We start from the raw sequence: 13,290 nt of genomic DNA on the forward strand, positions 1-13,290 counted from the left end.
TGTGTGTGTGTACTACACGTGGTGATGCGCAAGTTTGTTTACTCTGACTAGTGTCATGGCGGCGCCCATATCGCAAATTATATTCCTCCTTATTTCCTTCAGCTGCTCCAATCCAGCACAAAGTACAGTCAAAGTAAGTTGTTGAGTCCAAGCAAATTATGATGATCCCATTCCCACCGGCTATACCACCGTGTGTTTGTTTATGTCGGTCGCGCGTGTGTGTGTGTGTGTGTGTGTGTGTCGTGTGTCGTGTGCGCCGTGTAGGCTATGCACATCATGTGAGCGAGCGAGCGAGAGAAAAAGGGAGAGAGAGAGAGAGAGACAGACAGTCAGACACTGAAAGAGGCTGCGCGTGTGTGTGTGTGTGTGTGTGTGTGTGTGTGTGTGTGAGACAGTGTGCGTATAGCTACTTTTGAGCGAGAGAGAGACGGACAGATACTGAAAGAGACTTTGCGCGTGTGTGTTTGATTATCAAATATTAATTCTGGTTTTGGTCTTACTTTGTTTATATATCCAGAATCAAATTAGTATTGCCACCACCACCAATAAGAGCAGCTATGAGCTATCTCAGCCTATCTGCACAGTATAGCCTACAACATTCACTGGAGCAGTGGAACTGGAACCCTCATGTTGTTGGTTGTAGCCTACTTGTATTTAGTTGTTTGCTATAAATATGTATTGATAGGCCTACATAGCATCATCAAAATCACCACCAGTCCCCCCTGCTATTGGTTTTATTATCACTGTACTGAACTGAAGGCATGAATGAATGGCCTGGAAGTGGGAGCCCGTTTTTCTTTTTGAGTGGTGCAACCACTCTATTATAGACAACTATGTGTGTCCCTGGTTGGCTGGCTGTGTCCCCGTGTCCCTGGGTCTGAGCACGGAAATAGCATATTTTCTCCACCAAGTGTTTTGGATGCGGGGCGGCTCGCCGGAACCGGCACCGGCGAGCCGAGCCGAAAAGTAACGAAAAAGTTACTTTTCGAAGTAACGCTTTACTTTTTGGTTTAAGTAACAGTAAAGTAACTAAGTTACTTTTGAAATGATGTAACTAGTAACTGTAACTAGTTACTTTTTAAAAGTAACGGTCCCAACACTGGCTATAACCCACCGTTTTTTTCATTTTTTCATTTTGTTCAAATCCTCAAAAATGATGAAAAACGGCGTACCATAGTATGCTGTACGATATGGGCTATAGCCCACGGTCCAAAATGATGAGAAACGAGGCTAACTTTTTTTTTCAAAATTTCAAAAAACATGGGCTATAACCCACCGTTTTTTTCATTTTTCATTTTTTTCAAATCCTCAAAAATGATGAAAAACGGCGTGCTATAGTATGCCGTACGATATGGGCTATAGCCCACGGTCCAAAATGATGAGAAACGAGGCTAACTTTTTTTTTCAAAATTTCAAAAAACATGGGCTATAACTTACCGTTTTTTTCATTTTTCATTTTTTTCAAATCCTCAAAGATGATGAAAAACGGCGTGCCATAGTATGCCGTACGATATGGGCTATAGCCCACGGTCCAAAATGATGAGAAACGAGGCTAACTTTTTTTTTCAAAATTTAAAAAAACATGGGCTATAACCCACCGTTTTTTTCATTTTTTCATTTTGTTCAAATCCTCAAAAATGATGAAAAACGGCGTGCCATAGTATGCCGTACGATATGGGCTATAGCCCACGGTCCAAAATGATGAGAAACGAGGCTAACTTTTTTTTTCAAAATTTCAAAAAACATGGGCTATAACCCACCGTTTTTTTCATTTTTCATTTTTTTCAAATCCTCAAAAATGATGAAAAACGGCGTGCTATAGTATGCCGTACGATATGGGCTATAGCCCACGGTCCAAAATGATGAGAAACGAGGCTAACTTTTTTTTTCAAAATTTCAAAAAACATGGGCTATAACCCACCGTTTTTTTCTTTTTTCATTTTTTTCAAATCCTCAAAAATGATGAAAAACGGCACGCTATAGTATGCCGTACGATATGGGCTATAGCCCATGGTCCAAAATGATGAGAAACGAGGATAACTTTTTTTTTCAAAATTTCAAAAAACATGGGCTATAACCCACCGTTTTTTTCATTTTTCATTTTTTTCAAATCCTCAAAAATGATGAAAAACGGCGTGCCATAGTATGCCATACGATATGGGCTATAGCCCACGGTCCAAAATGATGAGAAACGAGGCTAACTTTTTTTTTCAAAATTTCAAAAAACATGGGCTATAACCCACCGTTTTTTTCATTTTTTCATTTTGTTCAAATCCTCAAAAATGATGAAAAACGGCACGCTATAGTATGCCGTACGATATGGGCTATAGCCCATGGTCCAAAATGATGAGAAACGAGGATAACTTTTTTTTTCAAAATTTCAAAAAACATGGGCTATAACCCACCGTTTTTTTCATTTTTCATTTTTTTCAAATCCTCAAAAATGATGAAAAACGGCGTGCCATAGTATGCTGTACGATATGGGCTATAGCCCACGGTCCAAAATGATGAGAAACGAGGCTAACTTTTTTTTTCAAAATTTCAAAAAACATGGGCTATAACCCACCGTTTTTTTCATTTTTCATTTTTTTCAAATCCTCAAAAATGATGAAAAACGGCGTGCTATAGTATGCCGTACGATATGGGCTATAGCCCGCGGTCCAAAATGATGAGAAACGAGGCTAACTTTTTTTTTTTTAATTAAAAAAAACATGGGCTATAACCCACCGTTTTTTTCTTTTTTCATTTTTTTCAAATCCTCAAAAATGATGAAAAACGGCGTGCCATAGTATGCCGTACGATATGGGCTATAGCCCACGGTCCAAAATGATGAGAAACGAGTCTAACTTTTTTTTTCAAAATTTCAAAAAACATGGGCTATAACCCACCGTTTTTTTCATTTTTCATTTTTTTCAAATCCTCAAAAATGATGAAAAACGGCGTGCTATAGTATGCCGTACGATATGGGCTATAGCCCACGGTCCAAAATGATGAGAAACGAGGCTAACTTTTTTTTTTCAAAATTTCAAAAAACATGGGCTATAACCCACCGTTTTTTTCATTTTTCATTTTTTTCAAATCCTCAAAAATGATGAAAAACGGCGTGCTATAGTATGCCGTACGATATGGGCTATAGCCCACGGTCCAAAATGATGAGAAACGAGGCTAACTTTTTTTTTCAAAATTTCAAAAAACATGGGCTATAACCCACCTTTTTTTCATTTTACATTTTTTTCAAATCCTCAAAAATGATGAAAAACGGCGTGCCATAGTATGCCGTACTATATGGGCTATAGCCCACGGTCCAAAATGATGAGAAACGAGGCTAACTTTTTTTTTCAAAATTTCAAAAAACATGGGCTATAACCCACCGTTTTTTTCATTTTTTCATTTTGTTCAAATCCTCAAAAATGATGAAAAACGGCGTGCCATAGTATGCTGTACGATATGGGCTATAGCCCACGGTCCAAAATGATGAGAAACGAGGCTAACTTTTTTTTTCAAAATTTCAAAAAACATGGGCTATAACCCACCGTTTTTTTCATTTTTTCATTTTGTTCAAATCCTCAAAAATGATGAAAAACGGCACGCTATAGTATGCCGTACGATATGGGCTATAGCCCATGGTCCAAAATGATGAGAAACGAGGATAACTTTTTTTTTCAAAATTTCAAAAAACATGGGCTATAACCCACCGTTTTTTTCATTTTTCATTTTTTTCAAATCCTCAAAAATGATGAAAAACGGCGTGCCATAGTATGCTGTACGATATGGGCTATAGCCGACGGTCCAAAATGATGAGAAACGAGGCTAACTTTTTTTTTCAAAATTTCAAAAAACATGGGCTATAACCCACCGTTTTTTTCATTTTTCATTTTTTTCAAATCCTCAAAAATGATGAAAAACGGCGTGCTATAGTATGCCGTACGATATGGGCTATAGCCCGCGGTCCAAAATGATGAGAAACGAGGCTAACTTTTTTTTTTTTAATTTAAAAAAACATGGGCTATAACCCACCGTTTTTTTCTTTTTTCATTTTTTTCAAATCCTCAAAAATGATGAAAAACGGCGTGCCATAGTATGCCGTACGATATGGGCTATAGCCCACGGTCCAAAATGATGAGAAACGAGTCTAACTTTTTTTTTCAAAATTTCAAAAAACATGGGCTATAACCCACCGTTTTTTTCATTTTTCATTTTTTTCAAATCCTCAAAAATGATGAAAAACGGCGTGCTATAGTATGCCGTACGATATGGGCTATAGCCCACGGTCCAAAATGATGAGAAACGAGGCTAACTTTTTTTTTTCAAAATTTCAAAAAACATGGGCTATAACCCACCGTTTTTTTCATTTTTCATTTTTTTCAAATCCTCAAAAATGATGAAAAACGGCGTGCTATAGTATGCCGTACGATATGGGCTATAGCCCACGGTCCAAAATGATGAGAAACGAGGCTAACTTTTTTTTTCAAAATTTCAAAAAACATGGGCTATAACCCACCTTTTTTTCATTTTACATTTTTTTCAAATCCTCAAAAATGATGAAAAACGGCGTGCCATAGTATGCTGTACGATATGGGCTATAGCCCACGGTCCAAAATGATGAGAAACGAGGCTAACTTTTTTTTTCAAAATTTCAAAAAACATGGGCTATAACCCACCGTTTTTTTCATTTTTCATTTTTTTCAAATCCTCAAAAATGATGAAAAACGGCGTGCTATAGTATGCCGTACGATATGGGCTATAGCCCGCGGTCCAAAATGATGAGAAACGAGGCTAACTTTTTTTTTTTAAATTTCAAAAAACATGGGCTATAACCCACCGTTTTTTTATTTTTTCATTTTTTTCAAATCCTCAAAAATGATGAAAAACGGCGTGCCATAGTATGCCGTACGATATGGGCTATAGCCCACGGTCCAAAATGATGAGAAACGAGTCTAACTTTTTTTTTCAAAATTTCAAAAAACATGGGCTATAACCCACCGTTTTTTTCATTTTTCATTTTTTTCAAATCCTCAAAAATGATGAAAAACGGCGTGCTATAGTATGCCGTACGATATGGGCTATAGCCCACGGTCCAAAATGATGAGAAACGAGGCTAACTTTTTTTTTTCAAAATTTCAAAAAACATGGGCTATAACCCACCGTTTTTTTCATTTTTCATTTTTTTCAAATCCTCAAAAATGATGAAAAACGGCGTGCTATAGTATGCCGTACGATATGGGCTATAGCCCACGGTCCAAAATGATGAGAAACGAGGCTAACTTTTTTTTTCAAAATTTCAAAAAACATGGGCTATAACCCACCTTTTTTTCATTTTTCATTTTTTTCAAATCCTCAAAAATGATGAAAAACGGCGTGCCATAGTATGCCGTACGATATGGGCTATAGCCCACGGTCCAAAATGATGAGAAACGAGGCTAACTTTTTTTTTCAAAATTTCAAAAAACATGGGCTATAACCCACCGTTTTTTTCATTTTTTCATTTTGTTCAAATCCTCAAAAATGATGAAAAACGGCGTGCCATAGTATGCTGTACGATATGGGCTATAGCCCACGGTCCAAAATGATGAGAAACGAGGCTAACTTTTTTTTTCAAAATTTCAAAAAACATGGGCTATAACCCACCGTTTTTTTTCATTTTTCATTTTTTTCAAATCCTCAAAAATGATGAAAAACGGCGTGCTATAGTATGCCGTACGATATGGGCTATAGCCCGCGGTCCAAAATGATGAGAAACGAGGCTAACTTTTTTTTTTTTAATTTAAAAAAACATGGGCTATAACCCACCGTTTTTTTCTTTTTTCATTTTTTTCAAATCCTCAAAAATGATGAAAAACGGCGTGCCATAGTATGCCGTACGATATGGGCTATAGCCCACGGTCCAAAATGATGAGAAACGAGTCTAACTTTTTTTTTCAAAATTTCAAAAAACATGGGCTATAACCCACCGTTTTTTTCATTTTTCATTTTTTTCAAATCCTCAAAAATGATGAAAAACGGCGTGCCATAGTATGCCGTACGATATGGGCTATAGCCCACGGTCCAAAATGATGAGAAACGAGTCTAACTTTTTTTTTCAAAATTTCAAAAAACATGGGCTATAACCCACCGTTTTTTTCATTTTTCATTTTTTTCAAATCCTCAAAAATGATGAAAAACGGCGTGCTATAGTATGCCGTACGATATGGGCTATAGCCCACGGTCCAAAATGATGAGAAACGAGGCTAACTTTTTTTTTCAAAATTTCAAAAAACATGGGCTATAACCCACCTTTTTTTCATTTTTCATTTTTTTCAAATCCTCAAAAATGATGAAAAACGGCGTGCCATAGTATGCCGTACGATATGGGCTATAGCCCACGGTCCAAAATGATGAGAAACGAGGCTAACTTTTTTTTTCAAAATTTCAAAAAACATGGGCTATAACCCACCGTTTTTTTCATTTTTCATTTTTTTCAAATCCTCAAAAATGATGAAAAACGGCGTGCTATAGTATGCCGTACGATATGGGCTATAGCCCGCGGTCCAAAATGATGAGAAACGAGGCTAACTTTTTTTTTTTAAATTTCAAAAAACATGGGCTATAACCCACCGTTTTTTTCTTTTTTCATTTTTTTCAAATCCTCAAAAATGATGAAAAACGGCGTGCCATAGTATGCCGTACGATATGGGCTATAGCCCACGGTCCAAAATGATGAGAAACGAGTCTCACTTTTTTTTCCAAAATTTCAAAAAACATGGGCTATAACCCACCGTTTTTTTCATTTTTCATTTTTTTCAAATCCTCAAAAATGATGAAAAACGGCGTGCTATAGTATGCCGTACGATATGGGCTATAGCCCACGGTCCAAAATGATGAGAAACGAGGCTAACTTTTTTTTTCAAAATTTCAAAAAACATGGGCTATAACCCACCGTTTTTTTCATTTTTCATTTTTTTCAAATCCTCAAAAATGATGAAAAACGGCGTGCCATAGTATGCCGTACGATATGGGCTATAGCCCACGGTCCAAAATGATGAGAAACGAGTCTAACTTTTTTTTTCAAAATTTCAAAAAACATGGGCTATAACCCACCGTTTTTTTCATTTTTCATTTTTTTCAAATCCTCAAAAATGATGAAAAACGGCGTGCTATAGTATGCCGTACGATATGGGCTATAGCCCACGGTCCAAAATGATGAGAAACGAGGCTAACTTTTTTTTTCAAAATTTCAAAAAACATGGGCTATAACCCACCTTTTTTTCATTTTTCATTTTTTTCAAATCCTCAAAAATGATGAAAAACGGCGTGCCATAGTATGCCGTACGATATGGGCTATAGCCCACGGTCCAAAATGATGAGAAACGAGGCTAACTTTTTTTTTTCAAAATTTCAAAAAACATGGGCTATAACCCACCGTTTTTTTCATTTTTCATTTTTTTCAAATCCTCAAAAATGATGAAAAACGGCGTGCTATAGTATGCCGTACGATATGGGCTATAGCCCACGGTCCAAAATGATGAGAAACGAGTCTAACTTTTTTTTTCAAAATTTCAAAAAACATGGGCTATAACCCACCGTTTTTTTCATTTTTCATTTTTTTCAAATCCTCAAAAATGATGAAAAACGGCGTGCTATAGTATGCCGTACGATATGGGCTATAGCCCACGGTCCAAAATGATGAGAAACGAGGCTAACTTTTTTTTTCAAAATTTCAAAAAACATGGGCTATAACCCACCGTTTTTTTCTTTTTTCATTTTTTTCAAATCCTCAAAAATGATGAAAAACGGCATACTATGGCACGCCGTTTTTCATCATTTTTGAGGATTTGAAAAAAATGAAAAATGAAAAAAAGGTGGGTTATAGCCCATGTTTTTTGAAATTTTGAAAAAAAAAGTTTTCAAAAAAGTCATTTTGGACCGTGGGCTATAGCCCATATCGTACGGCATACTATGGCACGCCGTTTTTCATCATTTTTGAGGATTTGAAAAAAATGATGTTTTTTGAATTTTTTATTTTTTTTCAAATCCTCAAAAATGATGAAAAACGGCGTGCTATAGTATGCCGTACGGTAGGGGCTATGTTTAATAATAATAATACTTGTGGGAATCACGTTTTATTTTTTACACAAGATCATTTATTGTGTTGGACATGGGTTGATGAGCTAACATGTTATACAACCACTGTACAGACACAGAGGCCTGTAAAATGTCATCACATTCACAGTTCAGTACACAGTAACAACCCATAGGAACACAGGACTCCTCCCACAAGTAATAACCGACCAATAAGAACACAGGACAGAAGTCCATGGGTGGAACACACACGGGGGAGGGGGGGGGGGGCAAGTCACGCATTTGAGCCTAACATTTGAATGCTGTTCGTCTTAACATGGTTGTCACGCAAACAATCACTGACCTACAAGCTTGCGCTGTGCAGAGTTGCAAGCTTGTAGATCAGCTCTTTTTGATTTTGCTTCTTTTTTTTTTTTAACGCCATGCCCAAAATATTTGGGACACCAGCAGGTTGAATGTGGTTAATACGTTACTATATGTAGACTAGACACTTTTTGAGTTTTGAGAAAATACAACAGGATCTGCATTGTCATCACAGAACAAACTGAGAAACCAGTACTAGTGAGAAAAGAATGGGGAGAGGAGCATCCACCTGGGCTTCAGCCTCCTCTGGTGTTGGCTTAGCCCCCCTAAGCCCCCCCCCCCGCCTCAAAACAAGCCCAATTGACTTCTATGTAAACCAAGATTCATTAGCCCCCCCCCCCCCTCTAAATATCCAGCCTCCCAGTCACACTTGTTTTGGAGCCGTTCCATTTTTGAGTGGTGCAACCATTCCTATAGACAGCTGTGTGTGGCTGTGTCCCTGGCTGTGTGTCCGAGCACGGAAATAATGTGTTCACGACCAGGTGTCACTGTTGCACAGCCTAACACACAGACACACACAGGCCAGGGAGGAGGGACAGTACAGTACAGTACAGTAAAGCACAGCCCAGCACCACGCACTTTCAGACGGGTCTGATTTTTCTCACTTATATACCGGTTTCTCACTTGTACTGTAAAACATGAATACACACACACACGCACACGCACACGCACACACACACACACACACACACACACACACACACACACACACACACACACACACACACACACACACACACACACACACACACACACACACACACACACACACACACACACACAGCCATCATGCTTATAGCTGTTAGCAGAAATCCATGGCTTGTAATAATGATAATTAGATAGACAAAAAATTAACACATTCTCGGTAACACACACACACACACACACACACACACACACACACACACACGTGTGCGGGCACAATCGCTCACACACAAACGTACACACACGGACATGCATGTACATGTGTACGCACACGGGAACACGCACAGATTATATACAATTTTCAAAATATTGGTTCCCCTCTTCATAAAGTCTCTTATATCATATATTATTTTTTTATATATATATATATATATATGTATCTTTTTTTACTCTTAACAACAAAATCATTATCATATAATTAAAAAATAAACATGTACAATGTGTGATTTTCATTTTCTTTTCTTCATCCTGTTGCCCTATATGATCCAAATGCATTTAACTGACGCACAGCCACAAATAAATAAGCATTTAGTCAGTAAGGCATGATGAAGGACCATTCACTGTCAAACCACAAGAAACAATATTAAAGAATGCATAAATTAGAACTCTGCTGTGTCTGTGCATACAGCAGATAATAAACACACAGGGTTCCATTGGTTAATACAAAAGGGGGGGAAACAGGAAAACACATATTATACTGTACATAAACCAAATGGAGAAACTAACACATCTACAAGCTCTTATGTGAGCTTGTAGATTTCTTACTTTCAGAATTTTGTTCTTTTTTTAATTGCATTGCATTGACCCATTCTGACCAGGAACCCATTTTGGTGTCAGCATCATGTTATGCTTCAGCTATTGAAAAATAGCAGATCTACAAGCTCATATCTGCTATTTTTTGAAAAATCGAAAGAACGACTGACATTTTTAGAATCAGATCTCAGGTCAGAATGGGTTAATCAGACCAGTGTGTGTCCAGTGGAAACCTCGTATATGAATCTGATCTCAGATCAGAATGGGTTAAATTATGATATCAAACATGGATATAAAACATATCAGAGACTCTATATTAAAAAAAAGCATGTCCGACTGACCAGAAGCAGTAATAAAACATATCCCATATCCAACGACCTGATAACACAGGCAGATATCAAATGCAGGGGCATGGATTAACCCCCCCCCACCAAAAACAACATGTCAATACCGTTACCAAAATGTGTCTTTTAGAGTGCTAAATAAAAAATAAAAATGACACACAGATAGTCAGATACCAGCATGCCCAGGGAAAAAATAGCATGCCTTCTAAAAACAATACTGAACAGGGAAGCTTACAGGTCGTATCTGTGCAATGGGTTGTGAAGTAGATTTTGGTAGAATCTGGTCTCAGATCAGTCCTAAATTGGTTAAAAAGACAAGACGACAGTTTCAAGAGACAATAGACTAAACCTGTAGAATAACGGACATAATGTACATTCTGACAACCACACCGTTACATGGAGATAAGGAGACATAATGTACATTCTGACGACCACACCGTTACATGGAGATAAGGAGACATAATGTACATTCTGACGACCACACCGTTACATGGAGATAAGGAGACATAATGTACATTCTGACGACCACACCGTTACATGGAGATAAGGAGACATAATGTACATTCTGACAACCACACCGTTACATGGAGATAAGGAGACATAATGTACATTCTGACGACCACACCGTTACATGGAGATAAGGAGACATAATGTACATTCTGACAACCACACCGTTACATGGAGATAAGGAGACATAATGTACATTCTGACGACCACACCGTTACATGGAGATAAGGAGACATAATGTACATTCTGACGACCACACCGTTACATGGAGATAAGGAGACATAATGTACATTCTGACGACCACACCGTTACATGGAGATAAGGAGACATAATGTACATTCTGACGACCACACCGTTACATGGAGATAAGGAGACATAATGTACATTCTGACGACCACACCGTTACATGGAGATAAGGAGACATAATGTACATTCTGACGACCACACCGTTACATGGAGATAAGGAGACATAATGTACATTCTGACGACCACACCGTTACATGGAGATAAGGAGACATAATGTACATTCTGACGACCACACCGTTACATGGAGATAAGGAGACATAATGTACATTCTGACGACCACACCGTTACATGGAGATAAGGAGACATAATGTACATTCTGACAACCACACCGTTACATGGAGATAAGGAGGCTTGGAGATAAATTATGCACCGAGGGGCCGGAAAGCACGTAGAAGCGGCTGGACGCGCCACAGTCAAATCTTCACAGTTGCGTCGCGTTCACGCGTCCCTTTATTTGATTCCGATTGTATTTCAGAAACGGTGCCAGCGGTGAGAACTGGCACTGAATGAGAGTTTTGCATATCAGCTGTGTGTGTGTGTGTGTGTGTGTGTGTGTGTACGGACGGACGCGCACGCTCACGTGCGTGTCATCTTAAAAGCTCCGATTCATACTTCATCACAGCGATGGAGCCATGCGCCAAAAATAGCCACGTGTTGTTACGTTCTCAGCGCATTCTATGAGCTCAGAGGCTAGAGCTATTTCCGGGGCACGCTCATGCGCCGTCGTGCGTCGGAGCAATAAAATTACACATGATTGTTTTCCACTGCAGCAGCAGCAGGTCGAAGCCAGCCTCCTCCGCATCGTTGTAGGGAAGAAAGAAAAAACGTGACGTCCTGACTAGAGCGTCCCACGGTACCTCCACCGGTCTTGTGTTAGAATCAACGACTCGGTCACTGTGAGCCACATCATGCAACGGAACCTCCCCCGGTCCCACTGGAAACACTGTCTGTAGCCTGAATGGTCACGGCAAAACCCCTTTACTGTTGAGAGAGAGAGAGAGAACAACAAGGGAAGGGGAGCGAGGGAACGACGTTAGGAAACAATTAAGAGAGAAACCGGGAAAGAGATGAAGAAAGAAGGAATAAGGAAATAGACACAAGTGAGAGAGGGAGAGAAGGGATGACAGGAAGGAAGGAAAGAAAGGATATAAACCACAGACATGAATTAATGTGTTGGCGTAGTGAGTGAGTGAGTGAGTGAGTGAGAAAATGACTTGATGTGTTTGTACAGTATATGGAGTATACTGACTGTCTCACTCTCCCCATCGCTGCCCCTTGTGGACTCTGAGGCGCAGTGCAGAGGAGAGCACACCCAGCACCGATCCTCCTGAGTCTGCTGTTACCGCACAGTACCAGCAGGGGGGGGTGATGGGAGAGAGAGAGAGAGAGAGAGATAGAGAGAAAGAGAGCACAAGGGGACAGCCGGGGAGAGAAGAGCCAGATTTATTCTCCTGTATTCTCTCTTTTAGGCCCTCCTATATTGAGATATTAGTGTAGATCTTCGTCGTAAAAACCTCATTTATTTATGCATTTAACTGAAATGATTTGTTCTTTTCACATCTGGCTTTTTCTTTTTGTTAATGTGTTAATTATTCTTAATGACGCAGAGAACCATTTAAAAATAAAAAATAAAAATGAACTGTGATTAAAAGCAAGACGTCAAAAAGGGAATAAACAAATAAATAAACAAACTTGCAAATAAATAAATAAATAAATGCAAAGCTATGATAACCTTGCTGTGCTGACGCCACAATAAGAGAGTCACAGTCCCGTCCCCGAGAGACCTGGGAAATAATTCCCTGTTCATTTTCCTCATAGACTTTCAAAAGTGTTTATTTAAAGACGTTTACGCCGCGGACAAAGACAACTCTTGTCGTGACGAAGCATGACAACAAACACAATGTTTTTTTGTTTTTTGATCAGATTCTAAAAATGTCAGTCGTTCTTTGATTTTTCAAAAATAGCAGACCTACAAGCTCGTAGCGCGCCACTCGGTGGCGCGCTATGAGCTTGTAGATCTGCTATTTTTCAATAGCTAAAGCATAACATGATGCTGAACACCAAAATGGGTTCCCGGTCAGAATGGGTTAAATAAATACTTTTTGAAATGTCTATGGGAAAAAAATGCATTGGGAATAATTTCCTGGGCCCTGGCGTCGTCATGAAAGGGGGCGGGACTGCGACGCTCTATAGAAGGCAGTGTGACAAGTGGACTCTAAGGACTGTGTGGGAAACAGAGTTCTGGAACTGCACC

General features: G+C 38.9%; 1 protein-coding gene across 1 annotated transcript in view; it reads right to left on the reverse strand.

The window, feature by feature from the left end:
• LOC308325376 (phosphatidylinositol 4-phosphate 5-kinase type-1 gamma-like) overlaps nucleotides 1–13,290 on the reverse strand; it is a gene marked incomplete at its 3' end in the record, with an annotated part of 118,838 nt that overhangs the window by 71,352 nt on the left and 34,196 nt on the right. The window contains exon 17 of the mRNA XM_080777860.1: nucleotides 12,286–12,372. Coding sequence (XP_080633986.1) covers nucleotides 12,286–12,372 — 87 coding nt within the window. The remainder of the gene's footprint in view (nucleotides 1–12,285; nucleotides 12,373–13,290) is intronic.

This window comes from Protomyctophum bolini (assembly GCF_963924005.1).
Source record: "Protomyctophum bolini genome assembly, chromosome: 12".
NCBI classification, from domain to species: domain Eukaryota; kingdom Metazoa; phylum Chordata; class Actinopteri; order Myctophiformes; family Myctophidae; genus Protomyctophum; species Protomyctophum bolini.